The sequence below is a fragment of the Passer domesticus genome, chromosome 1, assembly GCF_036417665.1.
Source record: "Passer domesticus isolate bPasDom1 chromosome 1, bPasDom1.hap1, whole genome shotgun sequence".
Lineage (NCBI taxonomy): Eukaryota > Metazoa > Chordata > Aves > Passeriformes > Passeridae > Passer > Passer domesticus.
The window spans coordinates 125511797-125526758 of NC_087474.1; the positions used below are offsets into that span (position 1 = coordinate 125511797).

The 14962-nt window shown below is 39.8% G+C and overlaps 1 protein-coding gene across 1 annotated transcript; it reads right to left on the reverse strand.

Annotated features, from left to right (window-relative positions):
- Positions 1–323: 323 nt before the first annotated feature.
- Positions 324–14888, reverse strand: GGH (gamma-glutamyl hydrolase). The gene is made up of 9 exons (XM_064387394.1): positions 14650–14888; positions 13772–13886; positions 12349–12399; positions 9208–9292; positions 6738–6876; positions 5786–5892; positions 5576–5666; positions 4215–4352; positions 324–2100 (listed from the first exon to the last, which is right to left on the reverse strand). Exons 1-9 carry the CDS (start codon positions 14777–14779, stop codon positions 1979–1981), a joined length of 978 nt encoding a protein of 325 aa, XP_064243464.1. The 5' UTR covers positions 14780–14888; the 3' UTR covers positions 324–1978.
- Between the last annotated feature and the right edge of the window lie 74 nt (positions 14889–14962).

The window sequence follows — 14962 nt, forward strand, 5'->3', positions numbered from 1 at the left end:
TTGAGCAAGGTCTAACATGCTCCTGGGGTGAGCCTGCTCTGTGAGAAAGGCTCCAGCCTTCTTGAAAGCTCCTGCCCCTGTCTCAGCAGCCACATTAAAGTACATTTTCAAGCTCAAGCCCTGGTCAAGGGAACCTGCACTCCGGGCACGGCTGTGCCAAGCCATGCATCTCACTCATCCTGACCCTGACCTGCTGGCATGACCACAGAAAGTAGATACAGGTTGTAACCTCCTGATTCATGACTACCACAGATGGAAACAAGAAAACAAAGACTGTGGTCAGTGCTTCATGAGTGGTATCTAAAAGATGACAGAAATACAAGTCTGCTTGAAAGGAAGTTTATTCCATGTATCACAGACAAATCATGCGTATCATCAAATAAGGCTTTATAAGAGAAAGGGTATAAAGGAAAGACACATACAAATTCATAATATATAAACTTCTCTCATCATATTACACATAATACTTTTTATAGTTACACATTTAGGAACTAATTACTATCATTGCAGACATTTCCCTTGTAAGAAAAGATAACTATTTACTAAGTTGGCTGATATGACAAATGTAAAAATATCTCATATTTAAGCTTGTAATTACCTAGAAGTGTTTTTCTGCTAGTCACAGTTAATGTATCCTCATAGTTTGTTTGTTTGTTTTTTTAACTGATGCATTTCACATTCCGTTATGCAGTTGTTTCATGATAAAAAATAAGTTAGAGAGAGTTTTACTTGAAAAACCTGAGAAACTTACCAGACTTATTCAGATATGGTACCTGAGAGTATGAAGTTCTACAAAACAGAGCTGAAGTTTATAAACCTGAATTCTTCATAAACTCCAAATCCTTGATAATGCTAACAAGAGTTTGGAAGCTATGCTGGAGAGGAGATTACATTTGATTGTCTAATCTTAGTTCTTTTTTGGAAAACACATAAAACCACTGAACAAGCCTTTCACGGGGTCTGAAGCAAAGCAGAGAGGAAACAGTGTCAGTGTATTGAATGCAACTGCTATTATCACACTGTGCCACCTTTTAACAGGTTTCTCATATACATTCATCTGCTGTTTAAGTTCTAGCTGCACAGAACAAGACAGAAAGAAACTACCTTGTTTATTAATACAGTGCCAAACTACCTCTTGACTTCAAGTGAAAATTCTGCCCAGCTATGGGAAAAGTCAGACACTTTAGAGAAAAAGTTAAGCTTACATTCTTTTAAATACAAAGGAATGAGTGTCTGCATCTCATATCTGGCGGCTGACTGCAGTTACTCCAAGACAAATTCTTGGAGGATATACAAAACTGAATTGAAAAGAATTGAAAGTGGAATCAACACTGAACTAAGCCCTCCAAACTTACTTATTTTATGTGGTATTTGTGATACAAAGGGCTCACAAGGTATAAAGACTCCAAATAATGCTCAATGTACAAGAGAAACAGTTTCACAAATGGGACATAATGCGCTTCTCAGGCAAAAAAAACCTGTTTGCTATCATGCCTTACTATTTTGGTCAGTTTTTGAAATGACAAAGGAGTCCCTGTCAAGAACTTGGCTGCATACACATATCCATGACAAATCCAAGAGTCTCTTTTGCTAAATCATTTGAAAAGGACAGGATTTTACTACACAATGTATCTAAGAGTCTAGGGCTATCATAGTCCAGAACATTTTACAAAGGTCTCATATTTTAAAATATAAAAAAGCTTTTTCTTGTACTAAAGGTGATTACTTCAAAGTTTATAAGCACAGTCAAGTACTCTTTCCTGGAAGAAAAATACATTTTTCTGTAGCTTGCCAAGATGACTATTGTGTTATTGAATGTAAATTTATATATTAATGTTTCAATAGTGCAGAAGATACACAGAACAAATCATTGTAAAGGAAAACTGTTCTAGCTTTCTGTCACTATACCAGCTTAATTACACAATGCTGGCAAATAATTCCATTTATAAATAACAACACTGCACCTTTGACAAGATACTCAATCAAAAAAATAGGTTTGCTGAAATGCAGAAAATGTTCCTGTATAAACTGGATTATAATTATAGATCAATTCTTTTGTTTCCTCTTCTTCACTGGAGAAATGGTGCATGCTCTTCCTGGCTGTAAAACATTGTAAAAGTACAGATCATTTTAATGTTATCCTCCGAAACAATATTTATCTTGGTAAAGTTATTTTGTGCAGCACAACCACAAATGGAATTACAGCAGCTTGTACAGGAAGAACTGCGAAGATGCATCTTCAGAAAGCTGGTTACAGCATATTTTATAACTGGAGAGGGAGAATTTAAAGCCAAGATGTAAAAAATAGTTATCCATGAGATACTGGCAGTATCTACCAGAAAAAACTTTAAAAGAAATGCATCAGAGTATCAGCCTACTGAAAGCTGCGTGGACTGTGCTGATGAGGACAATAAAATTGAATTCTCACTGGTTTATCAAGTTGGCAACTCTACAGATGTTAAAATTAATGATGGATGGATACAAAAATGGTATTTCAGTAGAATGGTTTAGTTCCTAAGTGATCACACGTGAGTATACTTTTACCAGCTGAAAACAGTTTACATTTTTCATCTTGTGGTTTATTTTCATAGTTAGGGAAGATATTCTGCCATACATTAGCTAAAAATGTCAATTACTCATTGCAAAGTTATGATATGAAATACTCAGTAGGAGCAGCTAATGATTCAGTACCTCCCAAAAGACTGGGGAGGCCATGAAGAGTAATTTAGGATTTGCTGGAAGAGATGGGGGTGGTCAAATCTGGCTGAAGGAAGTTTGCTTTACTGGAATCTTAGGATCCAAAAGCTAGTGTCACATCAGTGTGGCACTGTGCACAAGCTCCTTGGATGTGCACACATGTGTAACAGAACTCACACACAGTGTGCCTCAACTGCATTTACAAGCAGAGCTGGCACTTGTTTTGCCCCACTTAACTTGGATAATGGCCTGGGCAAGCTTACTTCTATTGGGACTACAGTCTGCAGACAGACACTTCAGAAAGCAGCAAACAAAGCCAGAGAACACACTGCATTCTAGTATTAGACTACAAAGTTAAAACAGACTTATACTGTATTTTCTCCTGTTCTCCCCCTTGTTTCCCCCCCTTGTTTTTATCATAGTCTGCCATCCCATAAAATGGTCTGGGTTGGAAGGGACCTTAAAGATCCTCTTGTTCCAATCCCCCTGCCATGGGCAGGGACACATTCCACTAGACCAGGCTGCTCAGAGGCCCAGTTCTGCCTGGCCCTAAGTTCCCTATGAAAATGCTTTTGCTACATTTTCACAAAAAGGAATGGGACTACTTCATGAAAAAAAGCACCTTGAATTTGTATGAAATGCAAATTTTATTTCTACACTCTCACTGACCAAGTCACCACAATCACTATCTAGTTTCTTCATTAAGTTGACTCTTTTGATTTTTGACCAAGTCTAGAGACCAAACACAACCAGCTTAATTATTATGTTCTTCACAGTCCCTATCAAGGAGGTAAGACAATTTCATAAAATAGTCCAGCAGAATTATTTAGTAGGGATAAATTAAGGAATAAAGTTTGATTCCTTCAAATACACCTCTATTTATATCCTGCTTATTTATAACAAACAGATGGGAAGTGTCATAAACTATCAAAATGTTATGCATTAGTTACTTCCAGCTTCTTAAGAGTATAAAAAAGAAAATTAGCAGCTCTGTAAAATTCAAAAACTCTTGTGCTGTCTATAGTATACAACTGTAGAGCACATATTGCACCCCTCTGACACATCCATACTGCCCAAGCCCTATTTATAGTCCTGGTGTATGCATTTTGCAAGCAAAACTGAGAACATATTGAACGACTGCAAGCCACTTTGGAACTGAAGAAGCCCCTGGAATTATGAATGGAGTACTTTTTTTGTTTTATTGTCTTTGTGCAAGAGAGGCCAAAATGTTACAGGGATATTTTGAAATGGTAGAAAGTCATAGAACAATGTTTTAGAGCCAGCCTAGTGAAAAGAGTTTGTGGAATGCTTGGCCTTTTGATGTTACTTTCACTAAACCATTCTATTTCTAGTATCCTTTGGTGTTTTATAAGCCTATAAAGCTTGCAGAATAATCTTCTCAGAAAGCACTACAAGGTACTGAACTTTGACAGCTGAAAAAGAAGTCCGTCGTCTTTAAAGTTTTTCAGTAATGCTTCACTCAAACCCCCAGTGTTTATAGATAATAAACTTTTTACCTTCATTAACGAAGAAATCAGCCATATAATACGCTGCTCTTACAGCAGATGGTGAATGTGGAATGCCTGGAGAATCCTTCCACTCAAAAGGGTTTTTCTCTGGATGCCATTGCATGCCATAAATTGGATATTTGTATGCTACAACAAAACACAGAGCACGTAAAGGTGTGTGCCTTAAGAATCATGTAATTAATCTTACTGCAAAGTAAACTTAGAGGATAAGCTACAAATACACCTCACTTATTAACAGCTTCACAAAAGCTTAAACAGCAAGTTGAAACACTGTTAAAGTCATAGTAGAACTGAAGGAAAAGAAATATACTGTAAAAGAAGGGTCTCATTCCACACAAGAAAATATTTGTACACAATTTTTAGATTATTCATTTCAGAAGTAATGTATATACAACTAAAAAATAATGTTTGAAGTATATCAGTGTCAAAGCTTTCCATCTTCTTGCCAGCATCACACAACATTCACAGCCGTGGATGCCAGTTCCATGGGAAAGATCCAAGTCCTAGTATGTCCTTGAAGGCCCAGTCAATCCAGGGCAGCTGCCATCTGCTGTGGCCAGGCCTGATACATTTTGGGGGAGTCAGTCCTCAGCTCTTCCAGGGAATAGCGGCACAGCAGCTGCTGACTGCTCTGTGATAAACCAATCACAGGCTGATGCCTGTCATTAGGCTAATCAGGTTTGCTGATCAAAGAGCTATTCTTCTCTTTTGGAGGCCAGCCAGGATGCCACACAGAAGAATCCCATTGGTGACAGCTGGACCCCAGGCAGAGCTGCTAGTGGTGCACTCATGAAGATAAAACACTCCCCAAAGAGCTAACTTGTTTCCTGAGCTGAGCAAGCCCAGTGCAAAACATACAAAACAAGTCATGCAAAAGGCTTTTGGAGGAGGACAATTACCAGCATTGCTGCTAAGGTAATGAGGGATATTGCTGCTCCCTCAGCAGCCTGGAGTGCTTTTCCTACACAGCAAACACAGAGCACCAGGGAAATGCCAGCCTAAGCAGGCAGCTGGCAAGCACAGCTTGACAGAGGCACAGTGCAGGGATTCAACTACTGCAGCACAAGAGCTGTGCAGTTCACAGCACAGTGCTCAAATACACCAGTGCTAACCTGTAACAGCATATCTGGAAGGGGAACCACGGGTGGGAGGAGTAATAAGGCTCACAGTACTCAAAAGACAAAATATCCCTGCAAACAGAAATGCTCCTCATGGCCAGAGTGCTGACAGGGCTGATGCTCACCCTGCTGTTTGAACAACTTGCTGTACAAATTCACATCCATGCCACAACAGCCCTAAAGAACTAGGTTGTTACAGTCACAGTTTCCAAAGGAAATTAATTTCCTTACCTTCCATGGTAGATATAAACTCCACTTCATCATCAGCGTTAGTGGTCAGAACTTTATAGAAATTACGAAGCTTTTCATTGTTGGTGAAATTCTGTGATAGGGAGAGAGGGAAGAGGGAAAAGGGGAGAAGGTGTTATTTACTATTTATTTCTAGTTTTAACAACAACAACAAAAAAGTGTTTGTATGCAGGAAATAAAAATATCAAATACCTCCATGGAGAGGCTCCATACATGAAAGTTTGATGTCAATGGCTCAGTAGCAAGTGAATATAATACATCATCAGGGAAACTCCTGAACATTTTACTGTCTTTTGCAGCTATTACAAAGAAAAAAATGTATTTCCCATTACTGGAAGTGGTCTCAGATGGACTTATATTGACAGAAGACAATTAATAAAATGCTGTATTAAACTTTTTCAGCAGTAAATCTTCATTATTTTAGAATATTCTGCAAGAAATATCAGTGAAATAACTACAACAGATTCCAATATGCTGTTACCACTATCAGTCTTGACCCAGAGAGGATCCAAAGTTCTCACCAAGAGAGAGAAAAAAATAAGCATCATTCTTTGACAGTCATTTCAGTGGCCTTTCCACTCACAATGAGCACAAGCCAACAGAATTTTTGAATGCTACTTTTTTTCTGGTTACTCAGAAAGGGTAAAGTATCAACAGAGGCCACACTTTACCAGTGCTGCCAAGTGCCACAGCTCTATCTCAAGGGATCTCTGTGATTTCAATACTGTTCAAATGGGACAGTAATGCTTCTATTCATCATGGAATAGAAGAGGAAAGACATGCTTTCAAAAATTTAAAATCACCTGCTCTCCAAGCTTAATAGGTTTTGAACCTGTGAATTTTGTGAACTTGGTAACAAAAAGCAGACATTGTTTTGTAGGTCTGAATTTTCAAATGACTCAAAGAGCCACAACTTTGGTTTTTGCTGACTGTTGCTGGTTTCAATTGGCTTGTGCTTACGCCTCTGTTTAACAAGTGCCAGCTGCACTGACTTTACAAAAACAGTCAAGGCAACTTAACATCAAAGAATTTAGCAGAAGATAATCAGCAGGAACGTCACAAACATTCACCCATAATATTTATCATGAACAAAACACAACACCTCTTACCAAAGCTCACACATGAGAAGTAATGAATTTTTCACCTGAGGTGAAGTTCAGAGGGAGTGAAAAACCATTTGTCTTGGTATGAACAAGTAAAATTTCACCACTGGTGAGATATGTAAGCTCTTCGTGTCCAAGACATGTTCCCCATATTGGGAAATAATCTCCATTATCATTAGCCTACAAAATAAAAGCAACGACATAAGGAAACAGTAATGAAAATCTACAGAAAAGAGACCTACAAGAACTTCCTACTCTTTTTACTTGCTTTTGTGTAGGTGAGAATATATGAAGGCTAAAGGATATATATGAGTTCTGAAGCAGCAAACTGAGCCTAATGTGGATACTGATTTGACTGTTCTGTTCTACAAGTCATTTTGAGAGCAGCCTAAACAGAAACCACAAAATGGCAACATTTCCCTAAAAAAATCAATCATCAGGAGGGACAAAGAAGTCTGTCACCATTTTGAGGGAAAGAGTGCTCATAACAATTCAAACTTTTCTATAAAGCATGGGATCACATAGCAAGGGACCTTTGCAATGTCTGTGCCCACCCAACTGTATTAAAAAAACATGAATCCTACTATTAGCATAGCTGTGGTCTTACATTACATACCTATAGAATTATTTAGCTAGCAGGTTTAGACCTGTGCTCCAAAAAGACAAAAGGTACATTTAAGCAATATTAAAAAGTGGCAATCATTTTCAAAAGAATAAAAATTAGCACGTCAGTGTGAAAACAATACGGAAAAAAAGCAAAAATGAGAAAAAGATAGCAAAAAACCAAACCAAGAACACAACTACTTTCTTGTGACCTAATGAAGCATGGTGCATACATGCAGTGGAAATCTGCATTTTTAAATGGTTTACACCTGATAGTAAGCATATGTTGGAGACTGGGATGTTTCAGAACTCCTGTTTTTGTGAAATCTGACTAGTTGTTCTTAACTTGTTTCTAAACATTTTTAAGTTATGCATACCACAACGCACACACCACCCCCGTAGAGCTGCTGCTCAAAGCCATTTTTGAGAAAGCTAAAATGACAGGCTCAGAATAATAATGCTCCCCTACTGCATTACTGACAGTATGGTAATAAAAGCTCACAGAGCTACTTCTTCTCACAGCAAAACAAGGAAGATGTGCAGAAAGAAGGCTGATAGGGCTGTAGAGTCTTCATGACCACCCTTAATGCATAATGAGACACAGAAGTTACAGGAAAGACAGACAGTGGAGTCACAAGTGAGGACTAAAACTACTGAAGGCAAAAAATAAACTACAGTTTAAAACCAATTACAACTGAAACATAAAGATTTTGTACCCCTCCCCTCCACATTTATTTTTTAAAATAAACTAGGGTCTGGAGGCTAAGCATGTATTAAACAACACTCAAGACATCACATTTTAAAAACTAATTTAAGAGCTGAAAAACAGTACTTCATTTAAATTTTTGTCTAAATAGTAAAATTCTACGGACTTGAATAGGGATTAGCATTTCACATCCTCTATTCATATTAAAGCAGAGCCAGATCAAAGTAATTTCTCATTGTGAACATTTGCAAATGAAAAGAACCCCTCATGTTTTAGAAAAAGATAAAATTCAATCATCCTGTACTTGCAAAGATACTCTTGACTATTGTAGCTTTCCTTACATAAGTAAAACTAGAAATATTTTACAGTAATTAAGATTTGAAAGATTAATATCAAAACATAAAATTATCACAAACAGCAAGGAAAAACCATCCTTTGTTATAAAGGGTTACCTAGGATGACCTGAATATTATTTTCTGCCTTTCAGTCACTAGAAGTACACATACCAGCTAATAAACCCGTCTCTCTGATCATAAAGTGATCATAAAGTGAATTCAGTTCATCATTGTGAAATGTCAACATAATCTCATAATTGTACAACAAACCACAAGAAACCCTTGCCCCAGTGCTGTACACCGAGGCACAGGCTGCAGTTCACACAGTGAGCAGCTCCAGAAAGACAAATGAAATTGTCTCACATAAAAGTGAGACAGTCTTTGCAAGACTCACCACAAATAAAGACAGACAAAAGAATAAAAACATTAGTGCCACAGGGACTGAAGAGCAAAGGGAGCTCAATTACAGAATTGCAGCAGCTGACTGGTCCTGTGAATGCCACTGCCTGCACTTTCCTTGCCTGCTGCTGGAAAGTGAGCAGCAAAGGTGGAAGAGCAATTCCTCTCTGCCAAGTTCACACAGAGCCGTAAAGCCTCAGGTACAATGAACAAACAATACCATTCTCACCCAAAGAACTTAAGAGTTTAAGACCATAAAAGAATATAAAACAGGAGTGGGTGTCACAAGTCTGACTCTTAAGCTATTAATGCAGAAGTTTTATGCAGAAGTAAGAAATAAGCCACCTACCTATTTTCAGGCCTACAGTTAAACCACTGAATGACAGTGCAAAATATGGAAAATATGAACCTGTCATTTTGATCTCTGAACAGTGATAATAACAAGAACCAACTGTTCCTCACAATTACCTCCAAGGCCTTGTGGTAAAATATCTTAGCAACCCTTGAATACTCTGAAGTCCTAAGATCCACACCACCTCCTGGAAGAAGTACCCTGAAAGGCAACATCCAAGAATATAATTAGCAACAGTGATCAACCCAAAACTTGGACAATGTACACAGAGAAAGGCCTGATAACAGTTTTAAGGGTACTATTTAGGTCTAGGTTTCAGAAATCTAGAGACAGGCATCTATGCTCCCATTATGGACAGCAGGGATCTAGTCAGGAGAGTCACTAGAGATTCAAATAGGTTTTCCAGAGCAGACCCCTGAGTGGTGGGTAGGTTGAACAGCCCTGTCAGCTTCACAGGCTGCACTGGCTACCATTCCATTCATTATGTGAGTTTGGACAGCTAGTGCACAGGCAGACAGCTAAATTTAGGTGTTTTAGTCTTTAACTTATTCATAGCATTCTTAGTGTCCTCCCACCGAAGAATGGTTACTCTATCACAAAGTTTAGATCAACGCAACATATGGAAGAAGAAAGTAAACAGAAAACACATAAAACACACAGATTTCAGCTGGTATACAAAAGGGTTGCAAGCCATGACTGTTATTTCCTATCCTGACTCCCAGCTGGCTCTCACTACCACTTTAAAATTCCAGCCCAAACCTCAATTAATTCTCTCCAGTTTCAGAAAAATAGAGCTGTGGCCCTGGCATAGTGACCTTTTTATCAGAGACAACAAAGAGCAAAAAGTTCCTATCAAAAAGGAAGAAAAGTACATTTGACCGTAACCTTTGGTCACATGCGATCCTACAGAGCTAAGGAAGACAATTTCAGGGACAATTTCATAAAAAAAAGTGCACAAGCTTTTTCCACCACAAAATATAATCAGATATGGCAATTCCCTGTGTGGCTCCACAAAACCCAAAAAAACATCACAGAAGAAAAGCTTTCAGCACAGTCTAGCAGAGAATTCACATAGATACATGACGACATGGAAAATAATCAAGTACCATCAGAAACAGTAACATGAAATAAAGGAAGCCTCTCCTGGCTGTAACTGGAACAGTGCCTGCAGAACCAACAAAACTGGATGTGTGAGCATTTCTTAATCCACTGCTGCAGAACCTCAAATGGATTTACTCAAGTCATATCCATGAATTGTTGATTTTTTACTGAAACAGGTGTAGGATTTTCTCTACGTATCTGTGCTCTGAAATGATCCCAAGCATTTGCAGAGCAAATATGCATTTAAACCCTTGTGACCACGGGTTTTTTTTCAAGTGAATCATGCACAGGTTCATGTAAAAGCCATCAAGTATTTGGTGGAAAAGTAGTATTCACAAAAATACAAAAAACTTTACTTCCCAGTGTCAATTGAAAATTAATACAACTGAAGATATTTTCAAAACAGGCCAGATTATAGATTTCTTCAGAGATCTAATTAGACAAATAAGGTGATCTTTACCTAGAAGTGGTAGGAAATTCACTCCACCTGTTCAAACCAAAACCTGGACTATACTAATTAGTAAAACTGATCATCATTTTTGCTAATGCACAAAGGAAATAACCCATTAAGTAGCAATGATAATGGCTTGACATTGTCATAAGCAGATTGAAATGCAACTACGTGTATTCCAGTACCTCTGCCTGGTTAGAACTGATGATTTCCAGTGTGCATTTCAATTCCTACCTCAGGATTACATTCATAAAATTATGTCTTTAATATTGTAAATTTCACTATTTTAAGAAGGTAGATTTTAATAGTAAATAATTTCCAACTTCAAAGAACAATGTGAAAGATCAGCGTATCTCTTCCTTGTTCTGAATTTCCACAGAATATAAGTCATTCCCTCCAGAACTCTTTTTTGTTATTTACACACTGTTTTAACATGGAAGCCAACAGGTGACAGTGGAGGGTCACAGAAGGAAATATAGACCATCCTCACTCACGAACATAACACAAACTCAATTGGCTTCTGACTGCAAGGACAGAAAGATAAAGAAAGAGAATCTGCTTTCCAAACACTTTCTTCTGAATTGATATAGGTGGTGAGGTAGAAACAATGAGAGACCCTATTGGTGGAAAACCCTTTTGGCAACCAAAGTGAAGTGGGTAGCCATGAGAAAGGGAGGAAATTATTCATTTTTTCCCCAACAGAACACAGCATAGAAAAGCATCATTGTCTTACACTCGCTTATAGCACGAGACTGCAAAGACCCAAGTCTTAGTGTCTAAGGCATGTTGATGTAGGAGGACAATGCACTTCCCAGACAGCCAAAGGTCTAAATCTGCAAGGTCTATGCATGCTGATTAACATTCTAGTTATATGCATAAGCTTAACAAATGTGTTAATGGTTTAAGATGCTCATCCCATGACTACAAGTAGCCCAATCACATGCTCTGGCCTCACACACCACCACGGCTGTGAAGTGTAGCATCAGCTGATTTCACTCTTCTGAAGTGCACTTTCAACACAAGGCTAAAAAAACATAAAAGGTTTTGACTTTGTACAGTCCACAATAAAATCTGTTCGGCAAGATCACATTATCCTACCTTTTAAAAGGAAGAACAGAGGGGTGGCAAATTTCCACAGATCCTCTGAAAACCAGGAAGTTTTTCTAACAAAGGCCTAAGACACAGGATCACAACAGGCAAGACAGACCATTCAAGTAGCAACAGAGAGAGCACACATGGAGAAAAGAGTAGAAGAGACTGGAAATCAGAAACTTTTATATGAAAAGGACTGAAAGAGGGAAGAAAGGGTAGGAACAGGGGTGAAATACTAAACAAGTAATATTAAACATCAAAATGAAGGTGACAGGTTAAATGAGGAAGACAGAAAAATTAACAAAGAGGAAGTTGAGTATATCACTTGCAAAATTGCTCATAACTATAACGCCACTTCTCCCTGCCTGCAGACAAACACAAGGGAATGCCCAGTTGAGCCTTGGCACTGGTGCAGATTATCTGATGTGTTCCTCAAGGAAGGAAAGGCAGCACACCAATACTGGATTAAATAATGTGTCTTAGAATATATTTTCATGTCTGCAGTGCCCAGCACAACCTCTCAAGAGAGCAAGACAATGTTCTTGAGAACACAGCAGAGCTCAAAAACAGAACCATCATACCTTTCAACAGAAAACCAGTGCTCAAGACTTACCCATTAATAGAGTGGAAGATTTTATCGTATTCTTCATCTGTAAGATTTAATCTGAAACACCAAAAAATAATTACAGAATATGTCATATATATGATGTACATATATTTGACCATGAAAATATAATCTCTTTTGAACAAAATATCTGACATAAAAAATATGCAGAAGAGTAAAATGGACACAAATCAAATTTCACTTGAAACAGCTCAATCCACAAGACTGAAAACAGGGCCCTGTCAGGTAGAGCTCCTGATGAGGTACTCTTGAGACCCTTATGCAAGACACTTGAAAAATGTACTATTTACAGGAATGGCATGGTTATTATTTCCTGCAGACCGGCCACTCCGGTTTCCAGCTGATTCCCAAGAAGGGCAGAGCTGCAAACAGTGGGTCACACCCATGCACCCCCAGCCTCCTTGCCAGCACGAAAAGCAGAAAAGGCTTTGGCTCTGTTGTAAGCCCTGCTCAGCGATAACAAAAACACCTCTATATTATCAACCCTGTGTTCAGCACAAATCCAAAACACACCCCCACACCAGCTACTGTGAAGAAAATTAACTCTACCCCAGCCAAAATCAGCCCATATGGCCACACTTCTGCAGAGGTGTGATAAGCTGGTGTAAGTGAAAGTGTTCAGCTTTGCTGAAAGTAACTTACTTGCCAGAATTAGAAGCATCGTTTCATCGGTGAAGCTTCTGGTCAGCAAACATTCTGAAAGCTCCAGCAGCTACATGGGGAATGCTGGCTTCTAATTCAGGCACTTAAGTGGTGCTATTGTTGGACTGTGTACATACATGCTATTTTGTTTTTCTGCAGCTGTACTAGTATTGTTTTTAAGTACAGAAATTTATAATTTTACCCTCTGGTTTCAGTGCATTTAATATTTTATAGCTCAGCGTTGGTATGAAGTACTGTCAACTGTTACTTACTCTGCTACTTTTCACCAAACAACCAAAATAGAAGAAGATAGTGACCCATAGTTTGAACAGAACTGGACTTTATTTTCTGAAAGGAGTACTGATAGCCCTCCTTGATTCCCTGAATTCCAGGGCTACAAAATGTGAAAAAAAAAGATATCTAGGTATTTATGTGTGTTTGTGGTGTACTACACTGTACACTGAATCTTCTAGCTAACTTCAAAAACCATGCAAGCAAACTAGAGAAGGCAATTTTACTGGTAAAAGAAAAAAAATTAGAGCTTTTCAAAGAGAGACTATCAACATAAGTATTAAAAAGTGTATGTTCCATTCTTCTTTTATTTCAATTTCTGGAACTCTGAGAATTGTGGCATCTTCAAATTGTCTTTGAGGAGCAATAAACACTCAGAAAAACAGCAGAACTACCTTCTGTGCCTCTAAAAAGGTATCATACATACCTTACATAATGCAATTATTACCCACTCCTAAGGATTAAAAAAAACCCATACCTTATAGGCACAGCTCGAGCACCGGCAGATTCCACAAATTTCACATATGAAGCCGCAATATAAGATCTTCCAAATCGCTGGTACTCATCAAAGTGACATTCCTGTGACAATATCCCTGAAGGCCCCAAAGAAGAAAATTAGCACCACACAAATGGCAAATGTTACACGCTGAAAGAAAAGTCACAAAATCACTGAACCGCTTGGAAAAGACCTCTGAGATCATCAAATCCAGCCTACAAATGAACACCACCGTGTCAACCAGACCATGAAACAAGTGCCATGTCCAGTTTTTCATTAAAAGCCTCCAAGGACGGTGGCTCCACCACCGCCCAGGGCAGTCCATTACAGTATCTAATCACCCTTCTGCGAGGAAATTCTTCCTAATGTCTAACCTAAACCTCCCCTAGGTAGCTTAACACTGTCCTCTTGTCCTATTGCTAGTTACCGAGAAGAGCCCGACCCCCACCTGGCTCCAGCCTCCTCTGAGGCAATGGTAAAGACCGATAAGGTCACACCGGAGCCTTGTCTTCTGCCCAAACCTCCCCAGGTTCCTCAGCCGCTCCTCCTAAGACCCTATCAATTAGTAATTAATTGCTCCTATTAATTAAGCTCCCATCTCCTATATGCCAGCTAGCAGCGATACATTTACCGCCCACAGGAACTGCAGGCATCAAGACAACGGGGCATCAATTCCGGCGCCCGGTCACAAGGTACCACACAAACACACATTACCTGACTAAGACTCGGCTTCCCTGCACTGTAACTCCTCTCGGGCAAGCCTGACTTTCAGAGAAAGCCCGTACAGCGTGACGCTGCTCACAGCGGCTCTAGCCAAACCCCGGCTTTCCCTACGGCCACGGCCGGAGCTCGGCCCTTACCGATGATGGGTCTGTCATTGCGCCCCGCCGGGCGGTCGCGCCGCGCCAGGGCGGCGGCGGAGGCGCCGCGCAGCAGCGCCAGGAGCAGCGCGGCGGCCGCTGCGCCACCGAGCCCGGCCAGGCGCCCCATGGCACCGCCGGGAGCGACCGACGACGGCACAGCACAGCACGGCACGGCTCGGCTCGGCTCGCCTCCGGGCACGGCTGCCGGCCGGGCTGGGCTGGGCTGGGCTGGGCTGGGCGCCCGCCCTGCGGCACGCAGCTGCCGGCCCGCCCTCAGCGCGGCTCGCTGGGAAATGCAGTCCCGGCCCGC

Coding starts and splice junctions, on each gene's coding strand:
- GGH (XM_064387394.1), bottom strand. CDS start 14,779: ATGGGGCGCCTGGCCGGGCTCGGTGGCGCAGCGGCCGCCGCGCTGCTC. Junction 13,887..14,649: donor CAATGACAGACCCATCATCG/GTAAGGGCCGAG, acceptor TGGGGCCTTCAG/GGATATTGTCACAGGAATGT. Junction 6,877..9,207: donor TTTACCACAAGGCCTTGGAG/GTAATTGTGAGG, acceptor TTTATTTTGTAG/GCTAATGATAATGGAGATTA.